This window comes from Ambystoma mexicanum, chromosome 4p (assembly GCF_040938575.1).
Source record: "Ambystoma mexicanum isolate Mex_15411 chromosome 4p, UKY_AmexF1_1, whole genome shotgun sequence".
Lineage (NCBI taxonomy): Eukaryota > Metazoa > Chordata > Amphibia > Caudata > Ambystomatidae > Ambystoma > Ambystoma mexicanum.
In genome coordinates this window covers 824,481,412-824,500,316 of record NC_090927.1, presented here as the reverse complement: position 1 = coordinate 824,500,316, position 18,905 = coordinate 824,481,412, and the positions used below count along the sequence as shown (strand labels likewise).

Genomic DNA, 18,905 nt, shown 5'->3' with positions numbered 1-18,905 from the left:
TTTAACGACTGCTTGTTATGCCTCTCTTAGAGCACTATTCTTTGGCCGTTGGAATGACAGCATCTAAGGGAACTTTGATGGAACTAATTTGAATGATTTCGAGAAACGTGAATTAACTCCCCTGGGATGCTCGCTTTTTGCAAATAGAAGTAAACCTAATGTCGCTTCTATTAGGCCGTCTGATAAACTGTCTCTTCCTTTTCAAACTTTAATTTCCTTTAAAATGGCCCTGATAGGCAATAAGGACGCTGTGCCTCCTTCTTACTCTATAAATCATAGCCCTGACTCGGTCCCCTTTTGTGTACAAAGAAATGGCACTCGGCCAATGGGAGATTTTGAAGGTTGTATGAACACTGTAAATTTGACTGGAGAAAACAGGCCTCTGTATGTAGGGGGGCCTGTTTATTTTGTTTGTGGTAGCTTAGCATTTCCCTGGTTGCCCAAGGATTGGCAGGGAACCTGTTATTTAGGAATCCTGTTACCGGAGTATTTGTAGCTAGTACATTGGAAGGTGCTTTCTGTTATTCTGGTTATTTTGGGGATCCTGCTATTCCTTTATTGCTGTTTTCAATGTCTTCCGAGTATATGTGGAATGCTAGGGGGATGTTGTGCCCAAGCAGTGAGCACAATAGGGCATAGAATATATGCCCCAGATACAGCATCCAAAGAGTTTGTGTTACAAGAGGTTCTGATGAACGACCTAATGGCTATAGATATTACAGAAAATGATTCGGGATGTATGGATGACAATACATGGAGTTATTTGCAAAAGTATTAGAAATGATATTAGCACTTGGGTCTGGAATTGAAATAATATTATGCCTCCTATCGCAGTAATTGAATGTGTATTGGCCTACCCCAAGTTGTCTAAAATATCATGTAAATAGACTCCACGGCAAGGTATTGACCTTAACGAAAAGTAATGTAAGTCGCCATCTTGGATTTAGCCACCATTTTAGGTTCTCTTGTAATGTGGAAGTCACCCTGAACATCAAAATGGAGGCTGAATAACATTTTGAGTGAGATTCTGGCCGTTGTGACCTCCGCACACACGAATAATTAATATGCCTGCAGGCCACTTGTCGGGGTCGCGAACTGAGACCTTGTCCTATTACTGACCTATGTGTAAATGAACAACTGTATCAGCGGAACTGATCAAAATGCATACATTATAGGATTGACCTGGCAAGGAACCCTAGGCCTGATCCCAAGAATGGCTAACCCGCGAGGGGGTTGGCCAGGGGCTGGATAAAGGATATAAAGGCCCAAGTATTCTGAATGTACGGTCTTTCTACTAATGCATCGAACCCTCGTTGAAGTTCGTTACGTTACTCTGAGAGCCGAATAGCTATCCGTTTGTCAATTGACTCTGGTAACTGTTGTAGCTTTTTAATAAAGCACTTGTATGTCCTTTGTAATCTGTGTTGGTGTGTTTCTTTTGGGCTTCCCAGCCTCATATCAATTTTTCTGTTTTCACATGTAGGCTGTATTGCCACTGTGACCCACATCCCCTTGCCAAAAGATCGAACACTGTGTTTTGTGCTCCACTATGGCAATTTCCTCTACATTATCTTGCACCAAGTCCTTGCTGTTATCATACAGGCGTAACATGGATTCTAGCACTACGTGAAGGGCCGATATGGAGGCTGGCCCGAAGGAATGCACATTGGGCAAGATACTGGATGATCGTCTAGATTGTATATTATTTGGGGTAAAGTAGTCCACGGGTGCACCAGGATATATACATGTCATTACATTGGGCTGTATGAAAGCCCCCTCTTGTGTGTGGATAAGAGCCTCATTCCCCGGGCCAGGGAGAACTGTGGTGACAGGAGAGCATGTATTGTTTGTTATGTCACACACATGTGCCTAAATAGTCTCAAAATAAATGTGTCCAGAACAATGCACTCAAGCAGCCACATAGGAAAGTCCTCACCAGCAGGTCCACAGTCATTAGTAACTTTAGTTGTTTGCAAAAACCCAGCAAGCCTGTTTTGCTCCCCGCTTGCCTTCTCCCTTTCATCTGTAATTGGGTAAACAAATGTTTGTTCTGGCAGATTATTGTGACACTTTTTTAAATTAGGGTAATTTGTCTCCACCTCCATCAGTTGTCAAAAGTAGGTCATTTTCACTTGTTTTGTAGATTTTGGTGCCCGAAGGCCCATCTCTGTTATGGCACACTCTTTGTGTTTTGCTCAGCTAATTTCAGAAGTCACTGCAGTAAAGACCTTACGTGTGGGGGCCCCCTCATGCTGCTTCAATTGTTTGCTGTGCAACGCTGCCGCCATTATTCCCAATAAGCAAAATTATCAAACAAGTTTACCTGTTGCAAGCTGGCAATTGCTGCAACACTTGCTGAAGTGGTGGTCTTCATACTGTTTCTTGAATCTCCTTGGGTAATGTTGTAAAAGAAACGTCGGCCCAAACAGCCTAGAATTAAATATCACCAACCTGTGGGCTGATTGATCCAACTGCACAAGAAGTCTTCCCAAGAGCTTTGAACTGTGTTCCGATGCACCTCCGCGACTCTGCAGCTCCACGACGACACCATGACACTCTGCCAAGCACTTCATGAAGACAGGGTCCAAACTAGCTACAGGAAAGTGTCATGTTAAACCTGATACTCAGTAGTATTGTTATTACTTATTATTCTTAAGTACTAGCTGCGCAGTAAAGGAGTGAGCAGGGAGTATACAGGAGAAATACAGCCCATTCAAACAAGCAAGTGAGGGTCTACTGTGAATCCTCCTGTGAGCAGCCACAGTTGATAAAGTTGTTACACAGCTAATCCACACTGTTGCAGGACCGTTGCCTTCAAAGAAGCAAAAGGAACAAATCTCTCCTGCATCCACTCACCTGCTCCAAGTGTGCCTCACAGCGTTTTTTGTGCCGTTCACCACAATATTCTCTGTAATATTGTTCACAGGCCCCCCGGGAGCTTTACAGTCAATACGCTGTTCGGCACTCCAGCTAACCGCTGCTTCAACACTATTTTCGGAGATTGCTCCCTTGCGGCTCCAGTTAGCGGTGTGACAAGGTCAGATTTAAGGAAAGGACCCTGTGGCGTCAAACCGGTCCACACTCTTTAGATAGTATGGGTTACTGATCACTAGAGACCACCCCATGGTTTAGGGGATGCCTGGATTAGGGAGGGAATGGCCTGCACTACAAAAGAAAGAAGAACAAGTTACTTACCCGTGGTAACATTCTTTCGACTGGATGTTCTTCTCATGTAGTCCTTACCTTTGATATCCAAGTCTGCTTGTAGCTTTGCTTCTGAATTTTTTTTTCAGAGGGTTGAGTGTCGAGTCATGGTCTTCGACAGCCTCCGTAGCGTCCCTCGCAGTGAAGTCGATACTGGCATATGAAGCACGTGCAGTGACCATTACCTCAGTTCTAATTTTTCCCCACTTTAATTTGCATGCTCTGCCATAGGAAGAGACAATATTGACGTTGCGAGAAAGGAAGGTGTAAAACACAGAAATTCTAGGCAGCAAGAGGGGATGGATGGGAGGATAATGAGGAATACATGGGAGGAACATCCAGTCGAAAGAACTTTACCACAGGTAAGTAACTTGTTCTTCCGATGGATTGTGTACTCCCACGTATTCCTCATCTTTGATAGACTCACAAAGCAGTTTGTCTTAGGAGGTGGGTGCTAAGAATTTCTATTTGTTAATATTATGGAGAACAGCCTTGATAAATTTGGCCTGCTCTACTGATAAATAATGGCTCCCCTTATGGTGCCCACATTACACCAGTGCTTCGCCAACTGCACTGGCTCCCGGTGAACCAACAAATTCAGTTTAAATCTATGTGTATTGTTCACCGGGCTATTCACGGTCAGGGTGCTGAATTTTTGCAGCTTAAATTCACCCGATATTGTCCGGACCGGAACCTCCGCTCTGCTACTTCTAACCTGCTCACTGTCCCAAGGTTTAACCGGGCAAGGCTCGGTGGTAGAGCCTTCTCTGTTGCTGCGACCATACTTTGGAACAGCCTCCCTGAACCTCTTAGGACCACTGTTAACCATCTCGGATTCAGAAGAGCGTTGAAAACCAACCTGTTCTAAGCCTGACCACTCCACTGGCCTTCTCCGACTGGGTAGCTTCCCTTCCAGCGCCATGATGCCTTTGGGCGAACGAGCGCTTTACAAATGCTAATAACATAACATAACATAAAGAGTCTATACAGCAAGATGTACTGAAAGTATGGAGGGACGACCAGGTTGCCGCTCTGCAGATGTCCTGCACTGGCACTCCTCTTTCTAGAGCCCTTGAAGCAGACACCACTCAAGTGGAATGCACCCTCGAACCTTCAGGCAAATCTTTTCCTGCCAGAAAGTAGCATTCTGTTATACATATGACAATCCACCTGGAAATTGTTTGTTTTGTGACCGCTAAACCTAATCTTTGTCCAGCGTATCCAACAAAAATGTGGTCATCCTGGTGAACATTTGCTGTCCGTTTAATAGTAACGTAATGCCCTCTTAGGGTCCAGACAATGGAGTCTCTCCTCCTCTTATGATGGGTGAGGAGGAGAATAAAAGGTTGTAATACTATACGCTGTGAAAGGTGAAACTTTGACACAACTTTCGGAAGAAAGGATAATTGAACTCTAAAAACTACCTTGTCCAAGAAAAAGGACGTGAAAGGAGGCTTTTGTTGCTCACTTACCCTGCGGGTAGATGTGATAGCTACTAAAAAGGCTGTTTTTATTGTAAGAATTCTCAACAGACATGAATGCAAGGGCTGCAAAAGAGCTCCCATAAAACATTTCAATACTAGGTTCAAGTCCCAGGTTTGCACAATACAGGGAGTAGGCAGGAACACATTTGTTAGACCATGAAGAAATTGTACTACAATCTGCACTTTAAAGAACAATCACTCATCAGGAGATCTCTTAAAAAATGACAGTGCCGCCAAGTAGCCCTTCACCGTGGTCACTTGAAATCCAAAGTGGGTCAAGTGGAGCAAGAAAGATAGAACAATGGGAAGTTTACATGTAAAAGGATTAAGTTTCTTTTCCCTGCACTAGCTGCGAAACTTATTCCAACGACAGTGGTTTAGGAATTTAGTTGGTGGTCTCCTAGCGAAAGAAACACCACCATCACAACTTCTGGAAGGCCCCAATCGTTTTATCTGACCGTTTCCAACACCAGGTGTGAAATTTGAGAGTCCCGATCTCTGGGTGAAGAATGTGGCCTCCCTCTGCGATAATAGGTCCTCTCATTGCGGAAGACTAATTGGAGGGCGAATGGCCATCTCTAGAAGGTCCAGGTACCACGTTCTACTGGCCCAATCGAGAGCGATCAAGATCATGGTTTTCCCAAACTTCCTCAACCGCCTTATTATGTGAGGAATGATGGGGACTGGAAGAAACGCGTACAGCAGTGCAAACTCCCAGTCCACTATAAACGCGTCTCCAAGAGCTCCACTTGGGGGAAATTCTATGGAGCAGAACTGCTCGCACTGCCTGTTGACACTGGTTGCGAACAGATCCACTTGAAGGGTTCCCGAAAGGGCAAAGATCTCCAGAAGGACTTCCCGAGCTAGCTCCCACTTGTGGGAGATCGTATTCTGCTTGCTCAGAGCATCCGCCACTGTGTTTTTTTCTCCAGCTAGAACTGCCAGAATAGCGATTCCTTCTCTCAGTGTCCAGAACCAGAGCTGCAATGTCTCTCTGCACAGGAGCAGCGACCCTACGCCCCCCTCTCTTGTTGAGGAAGTGCATAGCCACTGTGTTGTTCGTCATTATCAGGACACTTTTTCCCTGTATTGAGGGCAGGAATGCCATCAGCGCTAGTCTGATTGCCCTCAGCTCTAAAAGGTTGGTAAGGAGTCTGGACTGAGACCAGTGTCTGCATACTGAAAGATCTTTCACGTGTGCTCCCCGTCCTGTGAGGGAGGCATCTGTCACAACTGTCATCTCCTGCCATGTTTGCCAAAAGATTTCTCCTCTCATCACATCACATTCTCTCAGCTCGTTCACCACAGGAGATACTGAGCGACCTATGTCGAGACTTGAACAAGATCTGTCATTCTGCCAGAGAATTGAGGCCACCGGGATCTGAGAGCCCACTGAAGGGATCTCATCCTCAGACGGGCTTCTGGTACCAGAGAAATCCAGGATGCCATGAGGCCGAGCAACCTTAGGAAGTAGTAGGCCCGGAGATGTTGGGCACCCTTACAATTTTGGACCATCTGCAAGAGATGTTGAGCCCTCAACTTATGTTTATGTTTATTAAATTTATATAGTGCTTTACGCCAAACTTGGGTGGCAAAAAATCCAAGAATGCTCCAATAAAATGAAGCTTTTCTGAAAGTGTCAACTGGGACTTCTTGAAGTTCAGGGAGAGGCCAACCTTGTGGAGGAAGTGGCAAGTGCGGCTGAGGTGATTATGCGCCTGTTCCGGAGAACAAGCTCTGATCAACCAGTCGTCCAGGTAGGGGTAAATGTGAATCCCCTCCCTCCCTTAGACTTGCTGCCACCACTGCCATAAGCTTGGTAAGACCCGCTGGGCTGAGTTGAGCCTGAATGGTAGAACCCAAAACTGATAATGAGATCCACCAACCACGGATCTCAGCTGTGCTTCTGATGTATGTATCCTGGAGTTGAAGGGCCTGAAGGATCTGTGAAAGAGTTATCATCTTGAACCTGTCCTTCCTGAGGAACTTGTTCAAGCATCTCAAGTCCAGAATGGATTACACTCCTCCATCATTCTTGGGAATTAGAAAGTAGGGATAGTACCACCCGTTTGTATCTCTCTGCCGCAGGTACCAGCTCTGTTGCACCTTTCTCCAAGAGGATGAGAATCTCCTGTTGGAGGAGCGGATCTGGAATCAAGGTAGATCTGGCTTTGGGGGGGGGGGGCATCTGGGGGTTTCTTTAGGAATGGAAGGCAGTAACTGTTGGCTACCATTTGTAGCACCCATGCATCTGAAGTTCTGCTTTCCCAACTCTGGCAATGCTGTCCCAGTCTTGTGGGTGAGAGTAATTTTGCTGCTCCACTTGCCGCAGAGGGTAACTCAGCGGGTGTTGCACAGGGAGTTCTACCCCCTCTGCCACTGGCTCCCAGAGGAGCTCTTCTCTGACCCCTTTGTGAGAATTGTCCTCTTCCTCTAGAGATGGAAGAATAGAAATGAAAAGGGTGTCCTCTGCACCCTTGTCCTGAGGGTTTCCCAGATTGCCTGATTGACGCCCCTAAATATTTAGCTGCTGCCCTTGAAGCCCGCATCTTCTCCAAGCTGTTGTCAGCCTTTTCGCCAAAAAGAAAAGTACTCGAAGGGCATGTCCAGCAAACGTGCTTGGACATCCGCCAAAAATTCAGACTTTCTGCGCCATGACATACGTTTTAGCACAGTGCTTACAGAATCCCCAGAACCCAGGTCATTAGTTTACACAATTGCAGCGTGTTTTGACCACCCTAAATATTCAACTATATTTCTCCCATAAACCAATCACTGTCCTCTGGGTCATACTGCCTCCAGCCAATGACTGTCCTCTCCCTTAGCCCCTCCTCTAGCAGCCATCTTCAGATTTGGTAAGCACGTAAAGTGGCAGCATGACCAAGAAGAGCCGCAGAGGAGCAGAAGGCAGGGTTCGCATGTGAATCCATGCCAGACCCATGCTGCAGAACAATAGATACAGGTAAGTAATTTGTTCCTTCTCCAGCATGGGTTCTGGCATGGATTCACATGCTCATGAATAACGAATACACAGCAGTACAACATTACACAACCACAGGAGGTGGCAGGCCTCAACAGAAGCAATTCACTCTTAGCCCTGGAACAGACTCCCCTCAAGCAAACCGGTTGCGTAGCACTGCTTGGCCAACTCGGGACTCCTCCCTGGAATCCCTTTCAACGCAGTAGTACTTTGTGAAGGTGTGTGTGGACCTCTACGTAGCAACCCTGCAGATGTCCAGCGGGAGCACACCAGCCAGGAACGCCATCTTTGCATTGATCGCTCTGGTGCAAAGGGCTCTCTGATGGCCGGGCAGCGGTCGGTTCGCCAACCGATGACAGTGTGTGATGGAGCCAGAGAGCCGCCTTGAGATGGAAGCCTTGGACAAAGCCTTCCCATGGTTCACAGGACCAAAGTTCACAAACAGCTGTGAAGTCTTTCGAAAACTCTTTGTGCGTGCCACGTAGAACTTCAGGGAACAAGTAAGGTCCAGAGAGTGCAAAGCCCTCTCAGCCAGAGAAAGGTTTTGGGAAAAAAACAGGTAACATCAAAGGTTTGTTGAGGTGGAATTCCAACGAAATCTTCGGCATGAAAGAGGGGTTCGTACGCAGCACCACCGTCGACTCGTGGAAAGTCAGGTATGGCTGTTTGCAGGATAGGGCCTGTATCTCACCCACCATCCTGTTGATGGCCACAAGGAAAGCCGTATTCCACGAGAGGAACTTGAGAGGGGCCTGATGCATAGGCTCGAAGGGGGCCCCCATGAGCCTGGTCAGAACCACAATGAGTTCCCACGCCGAAGCAGGCACCTTCACCAGCGGGAAAGATCAAAAAAGTCCTTTCAGGAACTCCTTGACGAGCTGATGAGACCAAAATGAGGACCTTACTGGAGACCTGGTGTAGCGGAAGATAGCTGCCAGATGTACTTTGATCGAGGCGTGCGCCAGTCCAGTCTTGGCCAAGGATAGGAAGTACGGCAGAAGCTGCAGAGCCGTAACCCTCAGAGGGGTAATCTTCTGCAACCGGCACCACATAGCGAAACGCTTCCACTTGTAACCGAAGCACTTCAGAACCGAAGATGCACTGTTCTTGGCAAGGACCTCCCTGCAGTCTCCGGGCAACTCATATCCTCCAAACTCTAGAGCTGCAAGAGCAAAGCCCCAAGGTTGAGGGATCCCAGGTCATGATGCAGGATTGCACCTTCTCAGGTGAGAAGATCTGGGACCGCTGGTAGTTTGACCGGCGGCGATGCTGACAGGCTGAGAAGGTCCGGGTACCAAATCTGCCCACGCCACGCTGGGGCGATGAGTATCATTCTGCGCTGACACAGTGAGTGTATTGATGTCTCGTTGCAGTAGAGGCAACGGAGGAAACGCGTACAGAAACATCCCTTCCCACAGGAAGGAGAACACGTCCCCCAGGCTCCTCGGCTGATGGAATATGCTGGCGAAACTTCTGGCATTTGGAGTTTGCCACTGTCGCAAACAGATCAATCTGGGGCCTGCCCCACTTGGCGAAGATGCTGTTCGCCTGGTCCTGCCGAAGTTCCCACTTGTGGCAGGAGTGCAACTCCCTGCTGAAGGAGTCCACCATGGTGTTCTTGACTCCCACTAGGTGAAGGGGGACGAGGAAAAATGTTTGCCCGACAGCCCAGCGCCACAGTTCCTGCACTTCCCTGGAGAAGGACGGGGATCAAGTGCCCCCTGGTTTCCTTATTTAGAACATCGTGGTGGTGTTGTCCATGAACATCCTCGCCACGTTGCCCTTCAGAGACGGAAGGAACAACTTGAAGGCCCAGAACACTGCCCGTAGCTCCAGGATGTTGATATGGTGATCCTTCTCCTCCGGCAGCCACAGGACTCTGGCGGAGACGTCTGGTCTGGGCTCCCCAGCCTTCCAGGGAAGCTTACGTTGTGACTGTCTCCTAGAATGGAGGGTTCTGAATACCTTGTGCCACGGGGGATTTTGGAGCAGTCACCCCACCACCTTATCGCCCAACGGAACTTGTCGTCCAGTGAGATCTTGTCTGCAAAGTTTTCAGACACCTGCACCCAGCGTGAGCGTCCAGGAACTCCTGAAGAGGTTGCATGTGTAACCTGCATAGCCGGATGAGGAAGATGCAGGACGACATGTCGAGAAATGACTTGCGCTACCCCCCTCCTCCGAGGGCAATGCTTGGCAGGACACTATCGAGTCTGGCTCCCAGGAACAGCACGTTCTGCGATGGTGTCAAGCAGAACGTTGGATAATTGATGGAGAATCCCAGATCCGTCAGCAGCTTGACTGAAGGCCTTTGTGTGACCGATGGCCAACTCCCCGATCCGGCCCGGATGAACCAGTCGTCGAGGTACAGGTATACATGAATCCCCCATAGACGCAGATGGGCCGCCACCGGTGCCAGACACTTCATGAACTCTCTGGGGGCTGACTTCAAACTGAAGGGTAGGTCCTTGAACTGGTAGTGCTGTCCCTGCACTACGAAGTGCAGAAACTTGCGGTGTTTCCTGTGAATGGGGAGAAATCCCCTCTTTCCAGGTGGGCCAGCACATGCTCTAACGTGACCATCTGAATTTCTGAGACTTGAGGTACTTGTTCAGATGTCGCAGGTCTAGAACGGGCCTCCAGCCTCTGTCTTCTTTCTTACCAAGAAGTATCTGGAGTAGACTCTGGAGCCCCGGAGTCGCTGGGCAACCAGTTTAATCGCCCCTTTTCGCAGCATGGCCCATACTTCCTCCAAGAGCGGAGGGACGTGCTGCTCCCGACGGGCCACCAGCAGGATCTGCGGACACCTGTGCTGAAATTCCATGGTATGTCCTTGAGCGAGAGCATCCAGCACCCACCTGTCGGTGGTGATCTTTTCCCACTCACTAATGAACCTCGTAAGCAGGCCTGCACGGGTGGGGGCCCGATGTCTTGGCAGGTTTAGGCTTGCTTTGGCATCAGCGTCCTGCCTTGCTGGCGATGACAACGCTGTCCTCCTCCTCCTCCTCCTCCTCTGTAGGACTGGGAATGGCCTCTGTGGGCTTCCTGGGTCGTGGATCTGGAAGGCCGACGGTACAAGGAGGAGAAACCTTTCGATGACCTGCCCAAATTTCCTCTGGAGGAAAGAATGTAAGAGCGGCGCTGTTGGAGGGCACGGGCCATCTCCACGTCTGCATTGATGGCCTGCAGAGACTCGTCAATGGCGTTCCTGAAAAGGTTATGTCCATCGAACGGCATGTCCAGTACCTTCGTTTGGACCTCCTGATGGAAATTTGTGGCCTTCATCCAGCCTTGCCAACAAAGGCAGACACCGTTCCCCATCTGGCGGAACCCGGTGTCGGCAACGTCCAGCACCACTCTGGAAGAGGGCGATCGCCTCCATCCTCTTGTCGTTGGGGAGGAACTCCAGAATAGGCCCCAACTTGGACCACAGCTCCCTGTCGTATCTGGCTTGGATCGCCAGTGCATTGGCCGCCTTGATGGTGGATGCTGCAATGTAGATCACCTTCCTCCCCATGGCGTCCATCTTCTTACCCTCGCTGTTCGGAGGGACTGAAGACGACAAGGACGGTTTAGATGACCGCTTCCTGGCGGTCGCCAAAACCACCGAGTCTGGTGATGGTTGTGACCTCGGGCATTTGGGGGCAGATTCCGGTACCCGGTACTTCTTCTCCAGCCAATCTCGCTTGGCTGGAGCCGTGCAAGGTTTCTTCAAGAGGGCTATGCCCTCCTCCAACACCGAGGGGTACCGCCATGATTGTCTTCCTTTTGGCCTTGCGCCTCTTGTACAGGAAACCCTCCTTCCTGGTCTCCTCGGGCACGAGCTGGAACAGCTCGGAAGCTTTAGTGATCATGCAGTGGAACGACAACCTCGTCTGGTGGGGATGCCATAGGCTGCGGGGACCTGCTCCGACAATATCGTCGTCGTGGCCGTAACCGTCCCCGTACCAGTGTCTGGGTATGCTGAGGTAGATGGGACTCGACGCGGGTGTGGAGGCCGAAATGGGGGCATTGAATGGCCTTTTCATTTCTTTGTCTGCGGTTGGTCAGGGTTTGGGGGACCGTTGGAACAGGCCCTTGCGGCATGCTCTTCTTGATCTCCGACACCAAGGGGTGGAGGGTTGATAGGATGTCCAGAGACACATTCTTTGGCGGAACTGGCGTGATCGGAACATTGGGCCCTACGCCCTTGTCGCTGTCACCCTTGAGGACCGTGTGTAGGGACTCCATATCCTCGTCCTCCGTGGATTCAATTTCCATGGCTTGGGCCACAGCCTGGGAATGATCCGGGGCCTCCTTGCCCCCCCCCCCTTTCCACCCTGAGTGGCTACAATCGGGTTCTGTGGAGGTGTCCCCTTCTCTGGAGTGCCAGCAGACCTTGTCAAAGTCACCACAGCGGCCTCTCGCCTTGGACGGAAAGGATACTTTCAGCGCTGTAGGGGCTACCCTCTGAGGGTCAGCCCATTTAGCTTTCAAAAGAGCAGCCGCCACCAGCTCGATCATCGAAGAAGACTTTTCCTGTGCCGCCTTCACCTTCTTGAGCAGCTCAGCCTTCTCCTCGGTCCGCGGCTTCTCTGACTTCTCCCGAAGCTTAGCCGGGTTGGACAACTTTCTCTTTGAGTAGGAGCTCGGCTGGCAATGGAGATTGATGTTGATTGCGCCCTGTCTGCCGTGGGACCCGCTTCCGTGGTGAACCCGGACTTGCAGTGCTTGGCCTCATCTTGGGCCCCCACAGATGAGGTTCCCTAACAGGACTTAGAAGACCGCTCCTCAGACCCACCAGCCTTGAGTGAGGCATGCTCCTGCTCGGGGCATGGGGCAGAGGCCTTGGCGTTCAGCCACACTGCCAATCTACTTTGCCTGTCCTTTGTCATCTTCTTGGAGAATCTGCGGCATATCTCGCAATCTCCAACCTTGTGGTCCGGATGCAGGCAGTAGAGGCATTGGAGGTACTTGTCCTCCACAAACACATTTCGGAGCCCGCACTTGGTGCAGAGCTTGCAGAGGGATCTTCCTTCTTTCTTCTCCTCCGTCATGCTTGGAGGACGCAAAGTAGGCCTGATGGCCTTCTGGAAACTTCGACGATCTTCACCCTTGAGGGGAGCTGAACTTGACCAACAATGGATCGGCGCTGTCGGCAAATGGAGAAAAGAGCACACATTTTCTTTTGGAACAAATTTAGAACCTTTTTCCGCAAAAAAACACGAAAAACCTAGAAGTAGATAAAAATCTTTAGATGGCTGTAAGAGGAGGGGCTTAGGGAAAGGACTGTCATTGGCTCGTGGGGAGTATGACCCAGAGGACAGTGATTGGTTTATGGAAGAAACAGCTTTGTAAGTGAAAGTGAAACTTTTTCTTTTACTGAGGATTCCCAGCATGACAACGGGGAATATTCATGAGCATGTGAATCCATGCCAGACCCCATGTTGGAGAACCTGGGAGAATGGTCTAATAAAGAATATTCGCATAGATTATGCAGTTTATGTGGAAATGAAATTGAAACTGCACGCCACATACTTACTCAGTGTGTTCATTTGAGAAAGAAATATTCAAAAGGATATAGCAAGCTTGTGTGCAATATTGATAATATTGTGTTTCATCAATTCTGGGCCCAAATATACTCTGGATCTCCATTACTTGCAGCTGGCGCAGCTGCTGCATATCATACTTGGAAGGAATGTGAACGTATTGTATGAAATTGATGTTATTGTAATATGTCAAGATGTAATGATTTGTATAATGCAATTTTATAATGTTTTTAATGGTCTTATGGAAATAGTATTTGTCTTATGTTTGTAGAAATTGTATATATGTGGGGGTCTTGTTTGTAAACTGGGTTTTAATGTATTGTATATAAGTGGGTCATGTGTATACATTTTTGTGTATACATTTTATAGTAATTTTATAGTTATTGTATTTTATATGTTGTTTGTAGTGTTAAGGCTGGAATGAATAACCATATTCAAACAAAAAAACTATGGAGCTAAGGGTGCGACCATGAAGACTTTAGGGTGGCTTTCAGTATGAAATTTCCCTTCTGAGGATACAACCCTGTGGCTGCTGTCTGTTCAATCACTGAGCTCTACAAGCAAGCCATTGAGGATTCCTAAAGCGTTGTGGTGCCTAGGCCGCTCCTAAATGGTTGCTGGGCTCTTCTAGGAATAATCTGCATGTAAATAAGCTCTTTCTAACCACTTGCCTGAGCTGCAGTTGCCTACTTATGTTAAATGGGGGCAACAGAGTGAACCAGAAAACAGCTCAGTTTACTGACAACCTGCTTTTTGCACAGCATTGAACGATCTTCAGTCCCTTGGAAACCTCTTTAATAACAACAGGCGGGACTGGTTGTATGTCAGGAATATGAATTAGCCATTTTCGTGACTCCCTGAAAAATGAGTAACATTTCCAATTTCCATTTTGGCAACATTTTCAAATTTCCTTTTCTTTATGGGGGGTTCCACCTTCATGACCTCATACCCCTTCTTGACTAATTTTCCTTATCCTCCCCTGTATTTTCCTTTATTCTACACCTTTACTTTCCTTTCCATACCACCTATACATATCTATGGTCAGTACGGAAATCTGTCAGAGATGAGTCGAAAAGATAGGGTTCTTATTCACTTTTCAGATTTATGGCTGCAATCCACGGGATTGCATTATAACCTGTTAAAACAAAAATGAATTCCCTCCAAAGCAGGGTCCCAGATGAGGGTACTTCGCCAGCAGCAGGATAAAAGGGGATTTGGGGAGTAGCTAAGGAGGTAAACCATTCAAAATACCTTTAAAACCCAGGAGGAATTACATTAAAACAAGTGAAATCCCACAATTATTTGCGCTATCCTTGACCCTCAGAATAAGCATTATTCTGGCAGCAAGGAGTAGTGCATTTTCGTTTATTCAATCAGCATTTTTTCAAATATGTATTTCTTTTAACAGGTTTCCAAAAACAGCAAAGGTGATCACGCAGTCTTCTATGCGTTTGGACTAGGTAGAAAGCAGACTGGTGGTAAATACCCTCCCCAAACAAAAACACAAACCCCTGCTCCCCAAATGCAACATTTGCCTCCAAACCATCAGCAGAGGATAACTTTTTCTCTTCAAGGTGCCGTGTCCCATCCTTAAGTGCAACTATTGAGAAGTCAAAAGCTACACATGTCGATCTGTGAAAGTGCCATGAGGCAGGCTAGTTCAAACAAAAGTAATGGACTTGTTTTGCTATAGACGCAAGAAATACGCAATAATGACTGTCACAGATGGCATCAAGAACACACCAACTCTCCTAGACAGTTTACAGTTTTGTATTAAATGTTTCAATCAGGTTCCACTAAGGGCCGTCCCTCTCCCTTTCTAGTCTTCCCCAGTTATCTCTCCAGGGCTAGCACAGATTACCCTATAAATCCATTGAGGGTGGCTAGTGGGGAGGGCCTAAAGCAACTACCTTATCCATCTTGCTCGCTCTGGGGTCTTCTGTGTAGCTCTGAACAAGGGGTCCCACATGAAGAATGACCTTTAGAAGTGGTCCCTTACATGGGATCTTAAGGAGTGGACCCAGGTCTTTCTCAGCCTCTACCTCCCATGCTCTTATATTCCTCAACCTGATGCTCTTTCCTTCCTTTTGTCTTCCACCATCTCTCCTCACTGCTCCCCTGTCACTCTCCCCTTTCTTACCCTCTCTCTCTATCCTTCCAATATTCTTCCACCCATTCCTGTACTCTGTCTCCCTCTACTATCTCCACTCGTCTCCCTTCCCACTAATCTCCACTACACTCTTTGTTCACTCCTCTCTACTCTCCTCCCACTACTCTACTTTCCCTCTACACTGCACTCCATCCCTCCCTCTCTCACTGCCACTTTCCTTTCACTCTCATCCACTTTTCATTCCCTCTCACAAGCTCTCCCTACTTTTGCACTTAAGTGACCCTCTTCACTCACCATACATGAGCTCTCACTCCCAAGTCACACTTTGTCACCAAGAAATACCTCACCTTGCACACGCTCCCTGTAATTCTCCGCCAGCTTCAGCGTTCCACTACCTTGTCTCTCAGTCCACCACCTTCTCCATTGACCTCATCCAAACAATCCACACTCCTTTGTCCTTCGAGCCCACCTTTATGCTCCTCTACCCCCTTACATTGGTTCTTCTCAACAGGTTCCCCAGGCTAATCTCTGCCTTGCTCTGCCGCAAGGGCCGAGTTACAGAGATGAGAAACTATAAAGAAGCCTGTAACCCCTGCCCCCTTTTTTTAATGTGAGCATTCTTCAATGGCAGTTCGCTAACGCAAATTCAGAGTATGTATTCTTCTTTGGCAGAATGTCTGGATTGCTGGTCTGTACTGTGCAATGTTCGTTTTGCAGCAGCATCTCTTGCTGGTGAGCAGTTTGATCAGGTCTCTGCTGCAAGGAATGCGGGTCTCAGCGGTCCTGAGGGACGAGAGGGAAAGAAGACTGTCCAGCATGTTGAACAGCAGGCATGGGGCAAGTACGTACTTTGTCTTTTCTGCCCAGCACATGTAGACTGGACAGGCTGAAATGACAGGCCCTACCAAATCTCTCAACGCATCTGGGGCAGGACTGGCTCTGGCAAAAACCCTGGTAGGGCTCCTGTGGCAAGTTGAAAGGGGTTGACATCCCTCTTGACAGGGTCAGCTTTCTGACCCTGTCGAATTAACTTAAAGTACTGTGATAAAGGGGTAAGCAAAGTCAATATTCTTCAATTGATGTAAACATTGTCAGGTCACCAAGCTAGCTTTGATGTCCTATATTATTCTGTCAAGTATTCAGTCCAATTATTGCTGCATTCATGTTCAGCTGATATCCAATATAAATAATCCTTCCCTGGAGAAGATTTCTCGGATATAAAATCTTCCCAATGAACCTCTGAATCAGAGATGGGACGTGGTCATCCTTTCTTTACAGAAACGTTATGTTCACAAAAGTGGAAAAAAGGCAAATTCAAGCAAGTACAAAGAAATCACATTTTTAAAAGTATAGTTACATATGCATACTATAAAGGAAAAACATACATACAAAATATTTACACAAAAGGAATGGGACCAGAGGTACAGAGACCCTAGTACAAAAAACCTAAATCATGATGTCAAGTTTTTGGGGAAATAAAAGTATATTTGTTTAAAGGTAGACTTTCGCAGTAGATAAGAGCTACCAGGCATATTCAGTCTCATTTACCACTCTTTATCTTACTGTACAGACTGCCTGGTCCCAATGTAGGCAATATTCAAATTTCCAGTACATTCACGGATATTATCACAACATATGTTCCTTTTCAAATGTATAAGATTTTGCATTCCTGGGCAAAACAATTCATCTTGTTCTGCCTTCAAAAGCAGTATATGAAATGTAATTAAGGTATTTTACGAAAAAAATCAAAAATGCTGCATAGTCAATTGCCCAACATATGTCCCTTTCATGTTCAGGAAATACACATTTTGGGATAGTGTATGGGTCGGCAAGCAATCTGTGGTTCTCCAGGTGACTTCAACTACAACTCCATTGATCAATCACTACTGACTTTGCAATGCTGGCTAGGGCTGATGGCAGTTTTACTCCAAAACTGCTGCAAAGCAAAAGTTGTAGAGCCTGGGCTGGGTGTCAATGTCCTCGCCTAATCAATGAATCTTTTTCACTGAACGAAGTTCTTTTGGAGATAAAAACAGTCTCGTAATGATGTACTTTATTGTTTTGCCAACTGGACAGAATTACTGCACAACTGATCAGAGTCTGCCCTACACATTCACTGACAACCTCACAAGTGTCCTCCTTAAGAGGCTATAGAATCTTGAAATAGGAGCAACACTTACTTCTGGCAAAGCTGACTGAAGAGAACTTTTGGAGACAAAGGTCCTTTCCCAGAGTCCTTCATGCTATGCAGGAATAAGACCATTGCGGATGTAAGAGGTCCAGGACTGGAGAGGTTCACCACCAGGGGATCCTGCAAAAGGGAATGGAACAACATGGAAAGGAAAGTCTTGAAAGTGAATGCTAAAGAAAAAAATGTACTATTTATCTACCAAACTAGATTAAACTCGAACATGAGTAAACTGTGATGCACAATATTTTCACAACTTCCGACAAGTCTTGGTCCTCATTTATAGAACTTCATTTTATTTGGGGATCAACAGTAGTGCATTAACTGACACTAGTGATCAAAACGCTGACCATGGCAAAATCATTGCTCCTTGCAAGATTAACGGGCCCCACGAAACGCAGGATCTGTGCCCTCTAACTACCACGATCAGTCTGAAAAGAAGCCTAACTAGGCGCATCCTTCATTGTGTCAACAAAGCAAAAAGGATTTACATTGTAACAGCACAACACTGAAAACTGCACCTGTTAATGCAGTAGCCCTAACTGGAGAATGGAAAAGAGAGACACTGAATTTCTGCTTCAAGGAAGCAAAGCTGAAAAATAAAGTATTCTATTGACTGGTTTGATGATGAATGAATAAATAGAAGCCCAAACATCCCTGCTAAAGTCACAAAACACTTGCTGGATTCATCCTTGAATAAATAGGAAATGAGATGGGTTCAGTTACGAGAAGCACACTATTAAAAAAGGTATCAGTAATAATATCCCCATACATAATGTACCCATGCATAATGTCGCCAGGAAAAGCCATTGGCAACATTATATATGGTTCATTATGTATGGGCACGGGTTGTGGGGATGTCCCCTGCTCCCATTTTAAAAAAAAAAAACATGCATGGGCTGCGGGGGTGTCCCCCGCATGTTCAATGTAATAATGTCTCTGCAAAAAACAGCGACTTTTTTGTCAGGGGACATTTTTGCGGGGACATTATTACTTGGAACCTTAAAAAGTTACTCAGGAATTAACACACACTGATGCAAACCCCAAATATAGGATATGTCTCCAAGGGCAGAAAGGTTTGAAATGGACAGTTAACTTTCATTTGGATGGCGTAGATGGCACTCAGCAGGAAAGCCCATAGGATACCACACCATACAAAGGCAGATGGATGCAAGTTTAAAACCAGTAGCCTTTATCTGGAGTGAAATCTGAGCCTCACAATGTACTCAGGAGTGCATTTTCGGCCTGCAAAATATGAATACCTTTTTGGTTGATCTTTTATTCAGTGATGACTATTCAAATGTGGATATTTGAATTATCCTCCAGGGTGGGGATGGGAGTGTTGTCACTGTCACTTAAAGAAGATTGGACTGTCAACTAGGATAGCATCAATTTTCAGCTGGCTCGAGGT

The 18,905-nt window shown here is 47.1% G+C and overlaps 1 protein-coding gene across 4 annotated transcripts in view; it reads right to left on the bottom strand.

Annotated features, from left to right (window-relative positions):
- USP45 (ubiquitin specific peptidase 45) overlaps positions 1-18,905 on the bottom strand; it is a 3,631,241-nt gene that overhangs the window by 2,260,633 nt on the left and 1,351,703 nt on the right. For all 4 annotated transcript variants that reach the window (XM_069606397.1, XM_069606399.1, XM_069606400.1 and 1 more), the window contains one exon: positions 17,487-17,617. In XM_069606397.1, the coding sequence (XP_069462498.1) occupies positions 17,487-17,617 (131 nt within the window). The remainder of the gene's footprint in view (positions 1-17,486; positions 17,618-18,905) is intronic.